Source organism: Egretta garzetta, unplaced genomic scaffold (genome assembly GCF_000687185.1).
Source record: "Egretta garzetta isolate BGI_Z169 unplaced genomic scaffold, ASM68718v1 scaffold287, whole genome shotgun sequence".
In the NCBI taxonomy this organism is placed as follows: Eukaryota; Metazoa; Chordata; class Aves; order Pelecaniformes; family Ardeidae; genus Egretta; species Egretta garzetta.
In genome coordinates, this window is record NW_009260435.1 from 4,039,516 (window position 1) to 4,062,997 (window position 23,482).

Below are 23,482 nucleotides of genomic sequence, written 5' to 3' on the forward strand. Positions count from 1 at the left end.
TCTCGGAGCTGCACAGCATTGGTAGCCCCTGGTTGCTGGGGCTGTTTGCTCTTTCCCCCGCCATGAGAGGGCACCAGCGGGTGCTCACAATTTTTGAAACGGCCTAGTGTGTGTCTGTTCTATTTTATTTTCGATAATGCTTTGAATTCAGAATAGTCTCTCAGATGTTGTCTGTGATGGCACGTGTGGAGAATTCTCTTGATGCTGATTTTCTTCTGGTAACTACTGCTATTTTTTCATTTTAGTCTTAACATCCAGATTGGTCCTGCAGATAATCTGTTCCGAAGGCTTCCATAAAATAATTTTTTTTGTTCAAAGCTTGATCATGCTTTGCACATATTGGCTCTTTTGTTGTGACATCTTTACATTGCACAGCTTGCATGTCCTATTCACTGCTTCCGCCCCTCTTTCGTAAATTGAGGCCTACTCCCATTTTTTAATTTCTAAGCAATTTTTAATGTTTTTACTGTACTGCTTCCCATGAGGTGTATACATCTATTATACTACTTTCTTTATATTTCTTTCTTTTGCCATGATGCTTACCAAAGGACTCTATAAATGTTGATTATGTGCTGATCAGTATATTCACATTGTTTTCTTATGTTTTCTGACTGTATGTGCACATACTTTATCAGTTTGCACTTTGATTGTAAATTGAGCAGAGGGGATAAATTATTTTTTACATGTATTTTCAACAGCTATTGCATCAGATTTCTGATCTGTCTCTCACAGGTGCTACCATAATAATACTTACAGTAATAAGCCATTAACAGTGGCTGATTTGGATCTATTCCGAGAAGGGCTAAACAATACAGTAATAAAACAATCAGTAGCTATTTTGCCTAGAAAAAAGATGCCTATATAGAGATAGCAGTAGTTTCTTTCCCCTAGTGGTTACTGTATTGAGACTCTCTATGAGGAAATTCATTGTATTAAATGTAGTCTGCTTAAGAAACTATTAAATTTTTTTATTATTATTTTGTCCCTGAAGCAAAGCACTGTCTTGTGTAAAGCATCTTAAAAAAAAAAAAGTAATTTTTACTTGATTTATCATGGATAAGTTAGGCTTAATGAAATGCAGTCAGAAAGCTCCATCTTCCAAGACAGTGTATGTTATTAAGCTAGATAGATAAACCAAATGAATTTGGCACGAGGTTTTCCTTTCTGTTAGTTTTCTTTAGCATTAAAAATTCTCCACAGAAAGCTCCTGCTCATTGTAACAAGTGAGTTTAGTCAGATAGTCGGCATCTTTCGTTGATTTGAGGGCTGTGAGTTTTGCATCTTTCCAAAGTTCTGTTTGTTCATTCATTAGACAGGGCTCGGTCCCATGGAGCATTCTCTTACATGCTAGCACTTCCAGACAAATTTAGTGAGGTCTAAGCATCCTGTTGGTCATGTGTTAGAAAATCAATCTACTGCAGCAGCATCAAACCAACAATTTCACTCATTTTAGATTTTCGATTTTGTAACTGTGTATTTGCAGCTCATTTTTTTTATTTATATTTTGCAATAACCATTAAATAAGAGGCAAGTTGTGAGAGCTGGTGAAGCATATTACAATGGTAATGTTTTGTAGCTCTGTAGCATTTTTCATTTAAGGGACTCGCAAGCATTTTAGTTATTTTATCTCCACAACACCTGTTGTAGGTGCACATTATTATTTCTCATTTACCTGTGAGCAAACAGAATTGTGAAAAGGGCTCAGGGAAATAAAACCAGCCCCAAAGACTCAGGGTGAATTTCCACAGCTTCAGTGGAGGGTAAAACTTTTCCGGTGTAATCATTGCAAGTAGTGATCATTGTTACTTACACTTGCAGTAGAAGGGGGCCCTAACTTAACTTACAGAAAGTAGCAACAGAATAAATGTACAGGCAACCCTTCTAGATCAAAACTGTTCTTTCTGCTAACAGGGTGAATCTTTCTGAAGAGCTAATCTGCAAGGAAACCTCTGTCTGGGAGAGAAATTCCTTTGAGTATTTGGTGTAACAGGCATGAAATCTTGCAGGTTCTTTTTTCCCCAATTAAAAGGGTAACTTCTGATTATGTCGATATTTGAAAACTCAAAAAAGTTGTAGCAAACCAACTTAGGCAGCGAAGGCAGTAGATATGCAACTTGATTGTTAGAACTCTGTGTGGATCTTCTCGTTAACAGGTAAAGTGATCTCTCTTCACAGTATCTTGATCTTCCTTTGATGTGGAATAAGAGCTTTCATATTTAAACCACAGTCAAATTCTCACTGCATAATTTACAGAGGCAATTGAAGGTAGTATGACCTGTCTGTTGGAGGTTATTAAACTTACACTTCTACTAATAAATCAGAGCAAAGTCACCTGATGTAGCAGCCATGGCTAGCAACAGTTCAGAGCAGAAGACTTTACACTGAAGGTGGTCAGGAGTGCCAGCATGCTGCAGCCCGCTCCCTGAGCTCTGGCTGAAGAAATGCTTCCCTGCAGCTGGGGTCAGACTGCAGCCTTAGTTAGGTGATATAAGCTATTGCAGCTGACAGCCATCTTGCTGTAAAATACTAAATCTGGTGTACATGGTTAATAGTATATTTTCTGCTCCATGAATTAAACTTTTAAAGCAGATGAACAGTGGCTACTTAACCGTGTTCTCTGGTATAATGGCCAGTGTAATGTCAAGACTATTTTATATGTACTTTTACTACTTAATAAACTTTATTTGCAACTGATAGCAAGATACATGCTATGTGTTGCTAAATAGATTAAAATCACTTGCTTTGGCAAACAGTCTAGGGAACTTGGAATACAACGAAGTGTGATGAAAGGCTGGTACTGATAACATTAAGGTCAGATCCTGCTGTGTACATAGAAAAGTATTGATTTGTTGCAGTAACTTATGCTGGGAGTAAGTATTGCTTAACACCTAACTGGGAAATTAAACTAATCTTTGATAAATACAAACAGGTAGAAGGAATCAGAATAGAATCATAGAATGTTTTGGGTTGGAAGGGACCCCTAGAGGTCATCTAGTCCAACCCCCTTGCAGTGAGCAGGGACACTGCTAACTAGATCAGGTTGCTCAGAGCCCCGTCCAACCTGGTCTTGAATGTTTCCAGGGATGAGGCCTCCACTACCTCTCTGGGCAACCCCTCCCAGTGTTTCACCACCCTCATTGTAAAGAATTTCTTCCTTATTTCTAGTCTAAGCCTACCCTGCTTCAGTTTAAAACCATTACCCCTTGTCCTGACACAGCTGGCCCTGCTAAAAAGATTTTCCCTGTCTTTCCTATAGGCCCCCTATAAGTACTGAAAGGCCGCAATCAGGTCTCCCCGCAGCCTTCTCTTCTCCAGGCTGAACAAGCCCGACTCTCTCAGCCTGTCCTCATAAGAGAGGTGCTCCAGCCCTCGGATCATTTTTGTAGCCCTCCTCTGGCCCCGCTCCAACAGTTCCATGTCCTTCTTGTGCTGAGGGCTCCAGAGCTGAAATGAAAAAGAGCAAACTGGAAAATTATCTGATCTTTGAACATACAAGCAGACTGGAGTCAAAAAGCATTTGTGCCTTATGTAGTCTTTAAATTTTACTCAGTGTAGCAAGATAATTATGCAGTGAAATATAGGTACCACTATAGTGTGCTTGAGAAGAACTAACTAGTATAGCAGAACCCTCAACCATCAGTGTTTGAATCCTCCTTTTAAAAATCTGTGCAGTTTGTTTTTATTTAATAATCAAAAATACTCTTTGGAGTATGGAAAGAAGAATTGAAGAATCAGTTTATTTTCTGTCAGTTTACTCCGTGGGTGCCGTTTCCTTGGTAAGTTGAGTCTTTCTTTTAAAGCAAGAACTTCTAACACTTTTAAAGCAATCAACTCCTTTAGCTATACCAATTTTCCTGCATCATTTCTCTACATTAGCATGAATCCAAAGCATTTCTAATATGCAAGAGAAAAGTGGAGGGGGTAGAGTGGCAAGCCAGGCCCAAAGGCATAAGCAGGAGTATGTCTGTGAACCTCAGGAACTCTGTCTGGCCTACTTTGTAACCACAAGTAAGTCTTAGTTGGTGCTTTCCGTTTAGCCCTTCTGGTTTTTATTGTTATTATTTTGATCCTAAAGATAGAGACTAGCTGCTATGTGTGTCATCTAGGGTGCAGTGGGACTAAACAGCCAGGAATATAAAAGCAGGTAAAAAATGAAGAAATGAGATGTCAGCCTTTTTACTGTAGTAATAGCATTAAGTATATGTAGAGAACCATTACTGAATGCGGTTTGTCTCGACATTGCCATTGTACCACCACTTCCCGCACTCAGAAGATCCCGCCCTCACGGTCTGCAGACAAACACCGCCATGCGCCTGTGCAAGGCCCAAGGCGCGAACAAGGTAGAAGGCGTCCAAAGGAGACAGCATGTATGCAAGTGCGATCTGCGCGTGAGCAAGGGACCCCAACCCCTATAAAAAGAGTGCGTGTGCTCCGGTAGGGGGGGCTCTTGTCCGTCTTCATCCCTCCCCTTCAGACCTCTGGGAACCCACCTCAACGAAGTCAGCATCGTATGGACTGAACCTGGAGTAGCAGATGGGGGTGCCGGAGTGTCAACTACGCCACAGATGGGGGCGCTGGAACATCGCTGGGCCTGGGGCAGTGGTAGCTAGTCCTCTCTCTGGCGCGCTCTCTGGCGCGCTCTCTGGCGCTCTCTCTGGCTTACCCCATCCTTCTGGACGTAAATCTGCTCCCTTTCTATCTCTCCCTTTCCCTCATTTTCTTTTTCTCTGTTTTTCCCTTTTTCCCTTCCCCATTTATCCCCCTCGGTTACCTCCTCACATGGTTCCCTCCTCCCTCCACGTTGAAAATAAAGTTGAAAGGTTGTACGACATCTGACCGGATTTAGTGTCTTAATCTCATCTTTGGGATCCTATCGAAACCTCCCTGACAGTGGATCGGGACAGTATACATAATCACAAGGTTAAAAGATACGGAGCTTAATGTGCCCCTGGTGTCAATTCACTTCTGTACAATGGCATTAAAGATAATTTGGCCATTTATATTTAATCTGATTTGCATAGATGGGCAGCTTGAATTGGGTGGCTGTGAAAGGAGTGCTATTTCATGCAAATCACTTGACTATGTTTTGGTCTGGTCTGTGATAACAGTGGCTAGCTCTGGCATTTCAGTAGTACCAGATCTTAAGTATGAAACTTGCTAAATTATATGCATAACCACTAAAGCCAATGACAAAGCTCATTCAGAGTTGAGGATGCGTAAGAACTTTCAGAACTGTGAAAGTTCTTCATCTGAAGGGGCCCTTATGGATCATTGTTTTCTGATTAAAAAAAAAAAGTGTGTTAAAAGAGCACTTTTAATAAATAGAAATACCGTGTTTTGCAGGTTTGGGGTTATTTTCTTCTTTGCGTTCGGACTTGCTTGTGGAGAATCTTTTTGAACATAGTAAGAATCCAATGCTGCTCTACCTTGGGGAAAAGAAAAAAAAAACCAAAACCTGCAAATGTAGTGGCTAGAAAAAGGAGGTCAGTTTGGCTGTGTGACAGTCTATTCAACTGTCTGATATTTAAATAAATGCTTGCTGCACTCTTGATCTTATGGGTAGGACATTCAGAGTTTGTATTGTCCTTACTATTGTAGCTTCTTCCTGTGCTGCAATATATTCTGTTGGTAGAATCCATTTCTTTCAGTGTTAAAATGCTGATGTTTGCTTACTACTAGTAAGCTTTGTTGCATGCCTTCTCATTCTAAGCTATTTATTTTGCATATATGGTAATACCTGGTGGTTTTGTAGCTCAGGGCAGTGCTGGTTTGCAGTTATTCAAATCTGCATTTCTGAATGTTACAATCTAAATAAGTTGTCTCTTAGAACAGTCGACGGTGTGGCACTTGACAGGATGCTTTACCACATATCCAACACACTTCATAGGATATTTTTACTATGTATATAATACGCTTACTTTCAGTATTATTGTTAAATGTTTGTTCTTTGTTGTTATATGCCAAGGTAGATTGAACTCCTACTATCCAATGCTGTTACCAGGTCAGGTTCATTAGAAGCTGTAAGAAAAAGCACAAGACAGTTCTCCAGGTGTTTTTATTAAACATGCTACCTTGCTGAGGAAGTAAACACCATTGGCAAAGCTGCAGGTAAAGAAGGTAGGAATTTTATTAAATATTTATAAACCCTCTCCTGTTCCTGTATGCACAAATAGGAAGTGAGCAGTCCGAAGAGACTGAATCAATGGGTCTTTCTTCCCTGTTGCCATCTTTTCTCACTCAGCCTTCTTCCTAGTGTTGTAACAAGAGCTTATCCTTCTGCAGATGCTAGATAATACGGTTTTGTTTAAGTTTATTCTTTTTGTCTGTGTGCATCTCTTACATACTCTTTAATTTCTTTTCTTTTTTTTAATTTTCCCAGAAATACAGATATAGTGTTGTATTACTTCAAAATACACTGTGAGCCCTCTAGTGGTACTTTCTACCTTTGCTTTAGGCTGTGGTAACTTTTTTCTTGCCAGCTGTGCTTGCTTGAGCTGAAGGAGTCAGATTAATGTCTGTTTAAACTACTTCAATCTTACTGATTTTTTTTTAAATGTATTTAATGTGAGAAGGAATACTTGCATTCACTGGTATACCTGGGACCTTGGTAGTGAATTCACGTCCTTAATAGCCAGGGCTGGCTCTAGCCACAGTGTAGACATAAGGATTTACTGTGGAGCTCTGGATGCTTTGAGCCTTCATCCAGCTGTATCTGACATTGGCAGCTTGGTACAGGTCAGATCCAAGCACTGACTAGGATGTACTTGTATCTCAGGAGGCCAGCCACAGAAACGTTTACTCTGCTAATCCATTTTTCTAGTTACTAGGTTTGCTCTGTGTGCGTGTAATACGACTGCGCTACTGAGCGCCATCGGGTGACGCAAAGCTGCTCTAAAAGATGAAGGTGCCGAGCTGGAGCGTCCTGAAGTCAGGGAGTGAACAAGCGAGTGAGACACCGGGGCAGTAAAGAGAGTGCTGGCTACTCGGTTTTTACGTTATAAAAGCTCTGTATGCCTCTTAGAAAAGCATCTGAAAAAGGCGAAGAATAGCATCACTGTTTTTGGGCGACACCTGCCTGTGATTTTAACGCTTTCCTTCCCGGCACACTCAAGTCAAGCCTTTGCAAAGATTTCCCAGTACTGCATCCTTCCTCATTGGACAGGTACAGTCAAAACCAGTTCAATGCAGGCTTTGGGATTTTTTCAGCAGATTCACGGAGTATACGTGCTTTAAATGCCTACAATACAGAGGAATCCATCTACTTCTAATGGGATGCATTTGCATAGAGGAAGAATTCCTCATTTAAGATGGGTAATAAGCAAACGATATTTACTGATGAACAGCTAGATGCCTACCAGGTAAGATATCTTAGTTTGCATCAGGGGAATATGTTTGTGGGTGGTTTGTTTTTTGTTTTGTTTGGGGAGTGTTTTTTCCAAATACGAATGAAAACTTTATTTGTGGCCTGCATGTATATATTCTACTGTTCCTTGCCAGCAGTTATAATAGTATTGTAAGGATGGGTTGTTGATGAATACACTGAGTTTAATTTCGTTCTCTGTATACAAGGAAAGGAGTCAAATCCTCAATGTCTGGACTAGGAATGAGGATAAAGACGGTAACTAGCTTGACAATGCGAGTTTTTAGTAGAATCTTTCTACTGAGTGTTTTGTAAAGAAGAAAGTGTAGCAATAACATCTCTTTCTCTCCCTGGTACCTTTGCTGTCAATAAGAGGGGAAAGGAAAAAATAAAAGTAGTATTTAATTTCAGTTCTCCTAAGGATAAGTCATAGAAATATACTTAGTGTAATTCCAGAATAGGTATCTTTATGCTTGCATCCACTCCTGGATGGCAGTTTCTTACCTTGATAGAAGTATGCATTTTATGTCCAGGGATAGCTTATTGAAAACATCTTTATTTACTTCACATTGCATCAACTGAATTTTGAATAGGGTAAAAAAAAAAAAAGATCCCAGTTTTCAGTGATGTTTTCGCACACTGCAAATCTTACTGAGTTGGATTGCAGGAAGCTATCTGCACAGAGAGCATCTTGAACAAGTTTCTGAAAAGACAGTGAGGCAATATATTGAATAGAAGGATGCTGAAGAAGGAGGCGGCTGACTACTTAGATGCAGACAGGGCTGGCTGCATTGCTCTGTTCTTTTATATGAAGTGATAAATACAGAATTAACAGTGCAGGAAATGAACATTTAGTTTATCTCGTGATAACCAAGGGACAGATCCAGTATGCACAAAAGTAAATACCTTTCTTTTTACTTTCAAGATATTTGACTCGAGCCCTTGAAGTAGAAACTATGATTTTTAAATACTAATTTTCTTTGGAATTACTGCTAGCATGGTCTTTTCACAGGTGTAGATATTTAGCCACAGAGTGTCAGACTAGGGATATATGCTTTAAAATGTTATCCCATGCTGAAAATAAGGCATAAATTAAATGCTCTTATTAAATTCCTAGTTTTTTCTTGTCATTGTAGGAAATGTGAAAATGGAGCTTCATTAACTTCCACTTTGTCACACATCTGACCCTCACCAGCAGCCTGTCACTGTAATATATTAGTCTAAGTTTGTGGTCTTAGACTTAGTAGCCTAAGATCCAAAAAGGCTTTTTTACATCCCTGCTGAATAGGCAAGAGGGAAATCAAAGATCTGTAAAACACCAGTGTCTGTCTTCCCACTACCAATAAAAGAGAACACAGAACAGAGACAACTGCAGTGAAACAAAAAAAAATCCAAATGTAATTAGCATTATCTTCTTGACATAAACTGGCAAATGCAAGAGCTGAAATGTCATCCCTAATTCACTGCTCTTGATGTAGAAATTGCCTTTCTCTAATGGCTTTTGCAGCCCCTGTCTTGCATAATGCTGGGTAATTGATCTTAAAGCCTGGCAGTTGTCAGGCCCGGTGGCTTGATCTAGCCTATGGGATTTCTCTGTTACAGGTGGACTTGTAGTTCATTAGTATAGTGCTAGATGATTTTTGACTAGTGACAGCACTTGTTATATATGATAAGTACAAAAAAATAAGTTTCAGGACAATAACCTCCAGAATTCATCAGGAAGGAGTATTAGCCTCTTCCTGTGAACAATCAGATAAAGTCTGTATTTTGATGGCGATTTGCCTGTGATCCATTGGTTATTGCATACCTCCTGGATCTTTTAAACATAGAAATCCTGGGGTTACTGCTGTAGCCATCCACACAGAGAGCTCATGCTTCTCCACTGCGTTCTAGGGGAGTATGGAGTTGCTGTAATAGAAACGCAGCTGTTTGAGTTGGAGTTTGCAGACTTGTCTGCTGCCTTCTCATTTGTGGAATTCCTACAGAAAAGAGGACAATGGGGTAATGGTTCCATAATTTTTAAAATGCAGGGGTTTTGTTTCTTGAAACAGCAGTTGGGTTGCTAGGTCCTCCGAACACTGGACCAAAGTAAAAACACTGTGTACCAGTGTCCGCTTTGCAACAGTCCGTTCTGCATATGTCTACCCCACATATATGTACAGCCAGGCATCTATGTATAAATTGCTTTTTAAAGATCATTCATTAATCCTTTTTTTTTCCCCCCAAACAAGAATTAGGCAACTTTTTGTGAATTTGTATGTCTGTGAGTTGGTACTGTACTCCATACAGTAATACCCAGAGTTAGAGACTGTAGTATCAGTATGGCAGAAGCAAAAGAGTAAACTTAATCCTCTTTGTAAAATAGTTATATATATTTTTAATTCCCCACAGTTCCTATTAGAAGACTGTTAAAACCTCACTCCCCTTGTTGGTAGACGTACAACTTCTTTATTTGAATATATTTCTGGCCATTGTATTATCTGGTTGAAACTTCCACCGTTTTTGGCTTCAACACAAAATGCTCTGAGCCTGAGTGTTGTCTCCAACACAAATTGCTCTGATTACTTCAATGCTACTTTAATAGTGAAATTTTTTTTATGCATTATGTTTTAACTGTTTGTTCCATAGGAGATACTACAAGATAGGAAAGTGAGAAGTTAATGTGCTTAAAGTATGATAAAACTGTATGTAAGTGGAGTAAAGATGAAGCTGCAGAAAAATCACCTGCCTGAAGAGCTCGCATACATAAATATCAAATCATTAATATGGTACTAATGAAATAAAATAACCTTATTTGATTTTTCTATAACTTTCTGAAATGCGCATGTATGAACTTTTTTTGCATATAAACTGTCATATTGAAGAGTCACTTTTTAGCAGCACATTTACATTTATGCAAAATATAATAATCATAAATCTGGCCACCCCCCAGATGACCTCAGTATTTTTAACAGATGAGTGTTTTAAATACTCTTCATTAAGACTGATGATGGGTGGTCAGTTGAAACTGTTTGTAAAAGAGATGCATAATAAGACTTTATAGTATTAAACCTCTCATAGTTTTTTTTTTTTCTATTTGGAATAGATAAAGACAAATTATCTGAAGGAAGTCTGGAAAGCTGCAAATCTCCTAACAGCTTATCATCATTAAGATAGTGTTCTAGTTGGCAGCTATATAAATTTTCATAAGCTTAGTGAAATGTTTTGGAAATTAGACTTTTGCAAACAGTGGTTTCCTCATTGAGATCCACCTCATTTAAAAAGTTATAAGAAAATGAATTCTACTGGGGATTTCTGCTTCTTATGCCCCTAGAGTACTTGAGTGTTTGGGGTTTTTTTTGTGGGGTTTTTTTGTTTGTTTTACATAAAATGCAAAACCTAACCACGGTCTGGTTAGGGAAAAGGTTAATCAGCAAGAAAGATGTATTTCATTGCCATAAAAGCACATTTTTAAAATTAAGCTTTTAAACGTCTGCAGATTTTGGATGTAAGGTCTTGTAATGAGAAAAGAAAAATGAATGGGAATTTTAGGGTTTTTTTGAGTGATGCTGTATAAAGATGCTTGGGGCAATAGGAAATAAAGGTATACAATAAAGCCACATCAGAGCCATATATTAGCCTCAGTGCGCTGAATTTCTCACTGAGAAACAATTATAGTGAGTAGGAAATGCATAGAAGCTGTGCTTGGGGTATGGACAAGCTACTCCACTGTTCAATCAATCTCATTGCCTTTTCTGGGGTTACTCGACTAAGTGGTCTGAATTTGATACTAATTTGATTCTAATTTTTTTCTTAATATACAGACCCTAGAGAATATAGGGCGCAAATATTTTATATCAGATATTACAAAAAGAAATGTCTTGCAATAAAACCAGTATTTGTTCATTAATGGGATTATTTACTCTGTTATTTAATGCAGCCTCAAAACAAACTGATGTTTATCCCGGCTGTCTTCTAGGCAATATTGCAATAAAATACAGTAATATGAAATAGTTGCTTGCTGCTTTTACACAAGAATTTGTCTATTACAGAACTGTTTTCCTTTTGTTAAAATTCTAGTCAAAGTGGGAGTCAATTTATTTCATGAGAACTATGCAAAAACAGATCAAAGAAGTTACATGATGATCTGTCAAGAAATGCCATTTATAGAGAAACTAGGTCATCAAGCTATCTTTTGATTTAAAAAGCTATGCTTGACTTAATCAAGATCTCTGATGAAAACCCTTTAAAGGAATAAAAAAATCGTATTCATCACAAGTTCTCTAGGATCTTCTGTAAAAAGTATTTTTCAGTTTGATAGAGTATTGCTGTTAATGTGTAGATTTTAAGTAGCATAATAATGGAACAAGGGTTTTGTGAAATTATCCTTCAGTCAGATTCTGGTTTCATGTTACCATTTGGTTTACATATAGATTGAGCAAAATCACATTTGTTGACCGTTTGTTTCTTCCTCAGTCCTTGCTAATGTCTAACTTTTTTTACTCCAGCGTTGCAGTCTAAATAGATGAACTGGTTCTTATAGTTGCAGATTTTTCTTCCTGAAACTCAGTGGGTGTTTTAGTTGTTCTGGCTGTAGTTCTAAAATATATATGATTACAAATAAAGATAGGCTGGATGTTAAAATCTCCATGGGCATTCTGATGCAACTAGCATTTTTAAAAATAGAAGTCCATATACCAGTACTATTATTAATGCGGATACTAACTCTGACAGGACTTTTTTAGTGTTTAGAACTGGGTTTGCTAAAGTACTTGTACAGCTAAGCAACTTAGACTAGTGCTAGTATCATTGACTTCCAGTAACTCTCTATATATTTACAGTGATGAAAATACGTAAGTACCTTGCTGGCTCAGTCTTGCACAACTCTATACCAGTGTTAATTATATGGCAACTAGAATAAAAAGATTGCATTTCTAAAATGTTGCCAGAATAGACTTAATAATAGATCTTATATGAAGTTCATATCCAGTACCTTTTTCATTACTTCACAGGATGAGGTTTTTATGGTGTTTTGATTGTATGTTCTCACATGCATCGTGTACGTTTGGCATAGTACGAAACATCGTTTGTGATTTTAAAAATGAAACCTTGGAAATAATTTGTTTGAAATATTAACATTTAAAATGTTGCAGCATTCAGTACTTCTCATTTATTAAAAGCTGCTCAGTAAGATGGCTATATGGAGTCTTGCCTTGAGGGTATTGTTGAAATTCCTGTTAGTCACTGGTTTATGTTATCTGTGGCTTGCTGACTTTTGTTTGAGACTTTTTCTAATTTGGAGTGGCTTTGTGTTACTAAGACTGCTTCATATTATTTCCTTATTTATAAAACTTTCCAGTGGAGCTGTTGCAGGATAAGAATAAACCTGCTCTTATGAAACTATACGTATGAAAGGCAGAATTATATATGTATTGTCTTAGAGGAGAAATATACATCTAATTGGTTTAGGAAATATTATTTCACAGTAGCTTTGCATTCTTGAGCATTGCTATTCTTTTGTTCTATTGTTCCTTTCTCCAATTTTTCTTCTGTAGAGAACGGTTTTGCTTATCTCTGTGAAATTCATTTTATTTGAAAACTGTGCTTTATGCACAATGATACTTACTTCTAAAAGTGTGGTGATAACCATTCATTCAGTGGACTCTGCCATTCATAAACTGCATACTGCGCTCTGGTATTGGCAATAGATCTAACAGAACAAATTACATGCGGTCTGATTCTGGATTCATACCTCATGTTATGCTGTGTATGCACACTTTATGTTGAGTACCAGCATTCTCAGCATAGTTACCTCTGCTCCTATTTTTCATTCAAATCCCTGTAGAACTAAACATAAAGCAGGACTGGTCTAGGAGTTTGCAGTAAAGTCTTACAGACGAATGGAAAAGGTAGGGGACCACCAGGTTTCAGGCTGTTCCCGTTTTGTCCTAAATGTGCATTCACCTGACATAGGAAGGCAAAGAATAAAACTCTTAACAGCCTGTACATTCTGCTCTTTTATAAAGTACATTTTAAGAGCAGAGACGATTAACCCTACTTTACAAGCAATGTTGAGTGACTTGCAGAAAGTCACACTACCAGCCAAGATCGAAGCCACCCATGGAACCTAAATACACCAGCTATCTGACTCTTTTCTCTGCAAAATATTTTAAGAACTAGTTAAGCCACCTAAATGCCAAATTTGAGAACCAAGTCCCATTGTACAAGCTGATTATCTCAGTGAAATAAATGGGACATTTTCTGTTTGCTTTATTTTATTTGCTTTGCTAGATGTAAGGAAGTTAAGTGGATAATTGCAGATTCGTTTATTGTACCTCCAAAAAACCAGCAGTGGTGGTTTGTCAGACTTCTAATTAACTTGATTATTAAGGGCTCAAGGACAGACCAAGTGGGACAGTTCATCTTAGAAAAGGAGCACGTATGTTTTCAGGGACTGGAGTGGTGACCTTTGAAGGCAAAGCCTCTATTCTAAATAACCTAAAACCTACAAGGGGCTTCCTGTTAGCAGAAGTTTTTCAGGCCATTGTATAGCATTAGAAATAAAAGCAGTGATCTTCAGGATAAATTCTTGCCAGAAATCTTGAATTGATAAGAATTATGAAAGCACTGATAACATTTATTTCTTCAGTATTTAGTTTGTGCTTTTCTAGCAGGACTCCCAGTGGCTTTACTGTTCAGACGGAATAGGCAGGTTTGTTTTTAGGTTCATAATAAACTTAAATACAGTCCACATAATAGCAAATGTGTTCCATGATATCTCTGGCTTGAAGGAAGACGAATGTCATCGTATGCATAAATGACAAATGCTTCCCAGGACCCACTTCACCTTTCCTTATGAGGGAGTTAAATTAACATGGTAGTTTGGTATTTATTGTCCATCATTGTGTATTTTCTGTATGAATGAAGTATCCAGAAGAAAATTGGATGATTCACCTCTGTGTTTCTTTGGCCAAAAGTCTTTAATTAAATTGCTGGAGTTCCAGCAACTATAAAATGTAATTATGTTATTTAGATCCTTGTTCCATCGTGACTTTAATCCAACTTAGGGCTGTGCTTTCAAAAAAAAAAAAAAAAAGATAAGGGGAAAAGGGCAGTCCTGCGGCTCTTTCCTGCTAGCAATAGATACTTGATTTAGTTTCATCTCTTGTACCAGCACTACTGATGCTATATTCTAAGCCACTACAAGGAAATTATCCAAGCTGGAAATTAATCCATTTTTGGTAGGTTAGTTTCCAAACTTATTAGTTTCTCCCTTCAGAGTTCTCTGATGCAGTTGTACTACTCATCAGTGTGAAGTCTTCATAAAGAAAGAGGCCGAAATAAGCCGAGAGAAGCAAGAGAAATGGCTGGACTTCCCTTTCAGAGATAGCTTGCAGCCATGGCTTTTACATTTGCGATTAGAGACCAGACAGGCTTCTTAATGGCAAAGCATTTCTTAAGTGGTGTGTGTCATCTTGCTGTGGATCAAAAGTATAGGCCAGGTCACGATTAATTTGTGGTGCTCTGACCCTGAGTAGCTTTAAGATCTCTGCAAGTGGTCTGTGAAACCAGTAAATTTTATTTGAGGCCCCTCATCCCTGACACACAATTCCATGTAATTGGCAGGCATAATTGGAATACTGCAGTCAGCAACAGTGGCCAGGCGGGTACTTGGAACTACTTATGTTACAAAGGTTTTCAATATCAGTGTTTTTTTAGATTATATTAGTAAAAACTTTGTTTGATTTTAAAAAAAAGGCAGACAATAGTGTTTATTGTGAGACATGAGGTGACTCAGATTAAAAAAAAAATTATTTGGACCTTCAGTGAAAAAGGTAAAGGGTAACTTTTCTTCTTCATCTTTATCTCCATTTGTATACCAATTCCTTGTTTGCTTTCTAGTTAGGTAACAGTGTCTGCTGTTTTCTCAAGCCTGTATAATTATGGGATGGTTGCCACTGAGGGCATTACAATTATTTGTGAGATTGCACCTGCCTTTCGTTAGTAGATGAAGCATCCTTAAGTGACAGTTTGACCATAAGTGTTGAATGTGCTGGAGTTAATGAAGACTTAACCAGCTGGCTCCTATTTCACTTTGTGCAGTTCCAGACAATGTGACATCAGTGTCAGCAGCTCACAAGGTGCTTCCTATTGTGCCTTGTAACACTATTCTGCTACACAATACACTAAAGGAATTGCTGCTTCTCCTGCCAATTTATATGGAGGAGAGCAGGCAAACTCAATAATTGATACCACGCAGGACTGATAGCATACCTGGATACCTGAGACAAGCTGTTTGACTGCCTCAGCTAGCTGTGATCATTTGCTTTTCCCCTCCTTGGAAGAAGCAGGCATTTAGCCAGAATGATTCTCAGCTTAGGAAAGAAATGCCTTTTCACTAGTTGACTGAAGAAAGGACTGAGGGAGTCCCACTAGTTGTATGTGCTTTTAAGTATGACTTAGCAAGCCTGATGTTGTTAGCTTGTCACCAGCTGATTTAAAAATATTATGTATTTTAAATACGTTTACATTAAAGGAGGAAAACGACCAAGAGCTTAATTCTTAGGCAAATGCCTTGCCATATCCCATGGGCCTGTGAGAGAGGTGGATAATCAGGAAGAATTTTGTGGTTTGTTTGTTGTTCCCTATATATAAACCCTCATCAGCCACTAGCTGTAAGACAATGTTCTAAACTGATCATCCAATATTTCATTGCCACTAGTGTTCCTAGTTTTGGATGCAGGGCAGAATTTGCCCTAAATACATATAAGCGGGGATTAGGGGATATTTCTGTTAATGGGATGGGGTGGGACTGCTTATTATGGTTCCTCACAGCACCTGAAAGTATGACTTGTTTTGTGACTGATGTAGAAATACATAAAATGCAAACTATTTCACTGCTCAAATTATGGTTCCTCTGTGAAGTGTATGAATTCTTTGATCAAAATGCAGATGTTCATAAAGAGTGAATTAAAGCAGTGTAAATGTGGTCTCACCACACAGCCATTCAGAATGCAAGCAAATGCTTGTAAGCTCTTTTATGTTTAACCAGCTCCACTTTGCATTCTAGTAAGTTATTTCAAATTCTGTGATACCACAGGGAAAACTGAAGAGTTTGCCTGCTGTTTGGAGCAGGGGCTGTCCTTTTATCCGTGTTCCTAACACCATGGGAGTTTGCAGCCTTCACCAAAGTGACCACAGTGCAAAGTAATTGTTAGCAAAAAGATTTAGTAACTAATAAATAAGTCCATGACTTTTATTATTAAATCAGTTGTCCCTAATAGAGGAATACTCCAAGTTAGAAGATCGATTTCTTCATCTATTTGTTATTTATAGCTTTCTAGATCCATTTATTGAATGGTTTTGGCCTATACCTTAATTTTTTGATTTAATTTTGTGTCTGGTCATTCCACAGTGGAGAAGTATTTCAGCAAGCTGGGTTTTTTCCTCCTGAAGTTTCATATTAACAATATATTTTTTTACTGATAGCCTTGTCCTTAGGATATTTCAGTTATTTTATAGTGTATGTTGCTTTCTGAGTCAAAAGCAGGTGGTATACAAATGTCATCTGCAATGTTTTCTGCCAGATCTGAGTTTCCTTCCTTGAAAAACAATTCTTTGCAGTTGTTTTCAATGTTTCTGTAGTACAATAACACATTTTGTTTTTTAACAGGATTGCACATTCTTCACTCGGAAAGAAATCCTTCGGTAAGTACACTGTATAAAATTTTTCCTTCATGATTTGTATGGAAGGAACAATTATTTTTCTGACTTGTGAGGAAACCAAATAAAGCCAGTTATTTTGCATGAATGAATAAGTGTAGGATTGGACTCAAAATACACTTATAATATCTATAAGAAAATAGATGTTGATTAGCTTAATGTCAGTATCATAGCCTTTTCTAGGGATAAGACATTGAACAGTTGAGAACCAGCCATATGAAAGGAATTTGCTGCTTTTCTGCTTAGTTATACCAACGAGGGCACATCCTTCAGTCAGTATGGGCAAAGATTGGGATCACTGTTTGCAATAGAAGGGACTTAGTTTTTTTCAGTAGTGATAGATTGAGCCAAACTGAAGTAATTTCTCCCTATGTATATGCTGACTTATTGCCATGGGTGCTGCCATGGGTTCTTGATCTTCTAACCATTCAGATTAAGGATCTGTAAAAGTATGACATGGATCCTCTCTTGTCAATACACCTCTTGTGACAAAAATCCTCAGGAAAAACATTATGGAGCGAGAATAAATCTGTGGTATGCATCTAGGCCTGGGAGCTCGTAATGCTTCAGGATTCTCAAATTTGAATAGCTTCTCAGACATAAGAGGCCTTTGTTTTCATAAACATTGGGAACGTCTTTGAGATCAAAGAGAGACATGGTCTCCAAGAGAAATGTTCTTTGCTTTTGCTTTGTTGCTGTAAACCTCAGTAAGACCGATGTTCAGTGACTCTGTCAAGGCAAAAACTAATGGCATGGCTTTGAGTGGGGTGCTTTATTTTTTGCTGGAAAAATAGCGGTGATATTTCAGCTAATTTCCTGATACCTTGTTCTCATTACTCACAGAGAAATTATGTGTTTACTCCTCAGCAGCACACAGCATCTCTGAGACCACTGTGCGGGAAGAACATAGCAATATCACCACCCAAGCCAGGATTTAATTTGGTCCAGGTCCCTCTTATGTAATTGTTATAGTTTAATATTTAGTCACATTGTTGGAGTACATTTTCATGATACATGATGTTGTGACTGAATGAGTCAGAATATGCGTGCAGTAAGTGGGTGATTGCTGGCCCAAAGATAAGCTAAGCTTAATGCAGGCTGGCTCCAACAGAGATACTGGTGTCCTCAAAGTGAGTAAAGGCTTTACAAAAGTTTATTACCGTAGCATGGATGTCACTTCTTTAGCATAGCATTCCTCAGCTGCAAACCTCTAGGAATGATACATAATCAGTGGCCATAAAGAGGTGTCATTCTGTCTGTGGCACCCTACAAAAAGTTGTGCAGCCTAAATAAAGATGATTGGTCATTGTATGTTCTGTCAGGACTGCAACATCGTTAGTTCTGCTTAAGAACACTGACTTTGGCAATAACAGAACTTGTCATCACAATTTGTTCAGAAAAGTAGCTGTGAGTCCAAAATAAAAGTCTTTGTGGTTTAGATGTCAGAAGTCATTGGGTGATATTCCTGCATTTGTTGCAGCAGTTGGATATGGAATAAAAGATGTCCCTGTGTAGCCACCAAACTTGGAATCATACATTATATAGGCAGAAATAAAAAGTCCCTAATAGTTTAGAGTAATTACCTGTTTAAAACAGACCTTTAGCCACCTTCTAAGTCTTTTAAAAATCAACAAATACCGTTCTTCTGTTTTATGGGGCTACCTTAATACACAACTTCCAAAATAAATTTGTTTGGAATGGATAAATTGAAAAAATTGCTTTATATTTCTAAAATCCCCTTTAAACTCAAAATTGTTAAAAGCTTTATAAACAATCAATTACTTGTATTTGTACTGTGCTACTATGTGGGAAATAATTATGAATTAAGAATTTTACATTTTACTTAAGGTTCTTTTTGTCACTTTAAATACCCGATCTAATCAGAGAATTTGGACCCTTCCAGGGAAGTAATTTGTAAACTGTGAGACTGGGTCATCTTGCTTTTTGGAGTAATTTCTTTTTCTCCTTTGGGATAATCTCTAAGAAAATATTGGAATTAGCCTGAAAGAATCATTGATTTTCACTGCAAGAAGTGACTGATTTTGGTACTTGTACACCTAAAATACACTCACAGAAAAATTTTTGGACAAATAGGAAGCCTAAAACATGCGCAGAACAGGCCCAATTTAAAGTATATGACCTAAAATGTGACCAATTCTATAGCAAGACTGTAACATTGGTGGGGGGAGAATGGACCCAGAACTGTAAAATGCTGATGAAAGAAAGGAAATAAGGAATCAAACATCTCCACAGAAGTTGTAATTAGGAAACTGCTGAATCTGAATAGGCTTTTTTTTTTTTAATCTGGAAAACAACATTTCCAAACTGTGAATTTGAACCATCATGTGCAACTGAGAAAATCCAGAAATACACTTCATATTTCAAGAAAAGATATTCTGAGGTAATGAAATTAAAAATGTCATTGTATGGTAGGCAAACAGGAATTTACAGTATTGCAAAATCTGGCTATGAAATGAAGAGTCAGCAAGTTCTATTTTCTTTTTCTGTGTTGCAGCAGATAAAAAAATAGTTCTAGAGAATGAGTTTGCAATGTGCAGCTTTGACAAGCAGATAAAAACTGGCTGAAATGAAGAGATTTTTCTGTACATAATTGTGATAAAACTTTTACATGCATTATTCAGTTTTTCTTAACATGTGAGACTGAGATAAAACTTGTGTTAAAGTTTGATATCAGGGTACTGAAGACAGTGTTTCAGAACATGCCAAAAATCACAACAATAAAGGATCTGGATTTGCAGTTTTTTTATATATACAACAGTATTCTGGGGTTGATTTTTGGTATATGCTGTATCTAAAGCCTGAGACTGTATTGCACGCAGGACCTTTGGTAACGGTAAAAACAGGTCACAATTTATTTCAGAAAGCAAGAGCACTCCATTGTCCTGCAGGACTGTTGGCAGCAGAAAGGAATATCTCAGTAGAAATGGATCTTACTTCCTCTTTGATTTAGGCAGATTGCACAGTACTAGAAATTCCACAGTGCTGGGCAGAACACTGCATGCATCTCTTTCAAAACTGGGTAATTTGAAACTACATTTGCAGACAGACGATTTGTAATCTTTTTTTTCTCTTGCATGGCAAGTGTTGCATAGAGTAGAGGAGGTCACTGTAATTCATAGGACTTGATGATATAGGAAGCAGCGCTGAATTGTGGAGAAGTGTCTCCTGCTCTTCAACAAGTGGATGCTTTTCTGTCTAAAAGTTTGACATGGGGACTGTGGGTGGGATACGGACTGGGGAACTGGAAGCTCCTGTTTACTTATTCTGTCACTGTAAGCAACTGAGCACCTTTGACAAATCACCACTGTAGTTTGTCTGTGTTACCTACACTTAATATTTTTGTGCTTTTTAAGTATGAGGATAACATTTCCTTTGTCTTGACCATTTAGATTGCAAGCTCTGCCTGGTAAGCATAATCTGAACTGCTTTTACATGCAGTGGGCTAAAAGCGATCTTAGTTGTAGCTTTTACATTTTACGGTAGTGCAAAAGCTGTTCTGAATGGTTTTTTGGAGGCTTATGATTTCTCTGAGAGGTGTTACTGTCAACTGGCAGACCTGGTCATTTAAACAGAACAATTAAAGAGCAGTGAAGTGCTGAATGTGGCAAATAGTATTAAAGTTTAAAGAAACCCTGATAGATTTTTAGTAAATGCTGTTTCTCTAAAAGGCATAGAGATGTAAGTAAAGGATTTTGTCTTGGTTTGCTTTTCTCTCTTCAGTAATATATAAGGGCATGAGTGATGCTAATGATAATGCCCCAGATTGTTATAATTTATTGTGAAATAGAAGTGTAGCTTCTTCCAATAAGAAACATGTAATGGGCCTCAGCTTGAGTACTGTAAAAGCCTAATGATAGATTTTGTATTTCATAACTGAAGTTGCAGGGAAAGAATCTATTTCCTGAGAAGAGAACAAAGCATGCACTTAGACTCAATTGCATTATTCATGTTAGGCTAAAGAAGACTTCTCTGTTTATGGGCTGTGTATGGGAGATAAGGGAGCCATTGCATGCATGACTTTGCACCCTATCTGTATCAAAAAGAACAAACCCAAAAATACTTATGTGAAACAGTTCAACATTAGAATATGATTGTGAAAAATAGATATTCTTGGGGTAAGAGATTAGGTTAATGGGTGGTAAGAAACAGATGCTTTGTTTGAAAAGTACATTATACAAAGCTGAATATTTAATAATTTATTAATTAAAAATAATATTTAATAATGACATTTGATTGTAAAATGCTTAGAAGAATAAAATCATGACAGTAGTTCTGTAAAGGCCTAAAATCACGGGAGAAAGAATAGTCACTTGGAATCATTGTATTTCTTCTGCCTTATCCTCACAGTGTGATATTTCTGCTTATTGGGAACCTCTATACATAACCAGTGTATGATATGGCACATAGTAATACAATCAATAGCATTTATCTACTTTATAAAAACTATTGAGTACAAATTGCTGTCTAACAAATAGAGTACAATCAAGAGGTATTTCTGCATGTCTGAGGTGAAGTTTACTGAGTGGGAGTAAAATGGGTTATAACCCCCTCGTTAATCAGCACTTACTCATTTAGCATGTCCCCACCTCGGTGAAGAGGGAAGTCAGTACTATTGTGCCTTTCTTTATGCACTGCAGAATGCTCTCAGATGTGGTACAAAGGAAGTGCGGGTACGGTTCTGTTCAGGCTGAACTGAATTTCTTGTGCAGCTGCAAAGTTCAGTGAGACAATCCAGCAAGGAGTAACCTTACAAAAAAAAAAAAGTGAGTAGTTTTTTGGCGGAAGTCAGCCACACCGGCTGGCTCACCATCCATTTGCATGAGTGTTAGCGAGGACACAAGGGAAAGGGGCACAGTTGTGTAGGTGGGGATGAAGGGATGAATATGGCAGCTCCAACTTGGATCGATTTAAACTGATATAAACCAGCGTTAAGATTGCAATTGGGTGCAATGGGCTAAGTGTTTTTATCTGTCCCTAAAGGAAAAGTAGCCTATCAAAAAGCCCAAACAACAAATAATCTATTTTCTGCTGGTTTAATGAGCTGAATCAGCTATCTGAGGGATCAGATGAGTGCTAAAGCTGTCACAAGAACCAAAGAGAGCAAATGGAACTGAAAATGAGGAAAGGAGGGGAGAGCAAGACTTAGCATTTCAGTACCTATAGGGTATTAGATTGGCTTAATCTAACTTTAGTGTATAAGACTTCGGTACCAGCATCAGCATAAGTCAACATAAATACGGCTGTAGTTAAAGGGGTTGAGGACACATCTCTTGATAATCAGAGTGTGGATAATTTATAAATTATCAGGAAATAGTAGAATTTATGAATTTAAGGTGAATAAGAAATGAACACAGAATAATGAAAATGGATCTAGGAAAAAATGAAGTAAGTTAGACTGCAGCAGAGGTAAGCATGCGTGGTGAAAGAGAAAGATAGAAACCATAGATCATTATCAGTGTTTGATAGCTATTTATCACCAGAAAACCTAAGTACACTCTTAAGTCTTTATTAAAGATCATTAATTTTGAGAAGTGCTTAACACAACTAAGAGGATTCACTCATGGGCCCAGGGCAACAATATGTTAAAGAATGCTGGGTGATGTAGACTTATTTATGTTATCACTGACTCAAAATATTATCTAAAACATGTATAGGACAGCTGACAAATTTTTAGAGTTGTTATTGATTTTGTTAGGGCTTTGAAAACATGCCCCGCTTTTCTTAAGAAGAGTGTGGAAATTAGACCAGTGTGTATAACTTCAGGACACAACTTTGGTGTATAGAAAGATGCCAGAACACACTGGTAGACAGTCAGTTCGTAAGTGTCTAGGACACAATACATGCTCAGAGGATTTGTTAGAAGCAAATCTCTTCCTCTGAGTGGCTGCTCTTGTGAATAAGAGAAAAGAACTAGATGCAACATATCTTTATTTTGGTAAGGCCTTTTATATACTCCTGTATGTGTTGGTCCTTTTCTACCTTTATAAGTGTGCTAACCTCTTGGCTAAGGTACTACTGAACATACTTAGAAAATTTGTAAGAATGGTAAGAAACATTGAGGTGAAAGGGTTGCAGGCACTATGAAGGTCAAGATTAGCTTTTTCAACAGCGCTCAATATATTAGAGAAATTATTAGATCTAGAATGAGCAACAGGAAATTCATACAGCCTATTACTAAGAACTGAGAAAAATTTGCAAGTGCAGAATGCAGTATAACAAAAAAAATGGGGCAGGGGGTTAGTTGACCTAAGCAAAGTGAACATAATTTTAACAAACAAACAAAACCCACAAACCCCCCTAATGCTCTTGCAAAAAAATGGAAATGTAGTTCTAGGATGCATTTATCTCAGCATTGTATATAAAGTGGAAGAATTCCGTTCCAGTCATCACTGTTGGGAC

The 23,482-nt window shown here is 37.7% G+C and overlaps 1 protein-coding gene across 1 annotated transcript in view; it reads left to right on the forward strand.

The window, feature by feature from the left end:
- The first annotated feature begins 3,960 nt into the window (after nt 1-3,960).
- CIB2 (calcium and integrin binding family member 2) overlaps nt 3,961-23,482 on the forward strand; it is a 49,874-nt gene continuing 30,352 nt past the window's right edge. Inside the window, 6 exon segments of the mRNA XM_035899522.1 lie at nt 3,961-3,983; nt 3,985-4,008; nt 4,208-4,340; nt 5,344-5,483; nt 13,631-13,778; nt 17,013-17,047. Coding sequence (XP_035755415.1) covers nt 3,961-3,983; nt 3,985-4,008; nt 4,208-4,340; nt 5,344-5,483; nt 13,631-13,778; nt 17,013-17,047 — 503 coding nt within the window.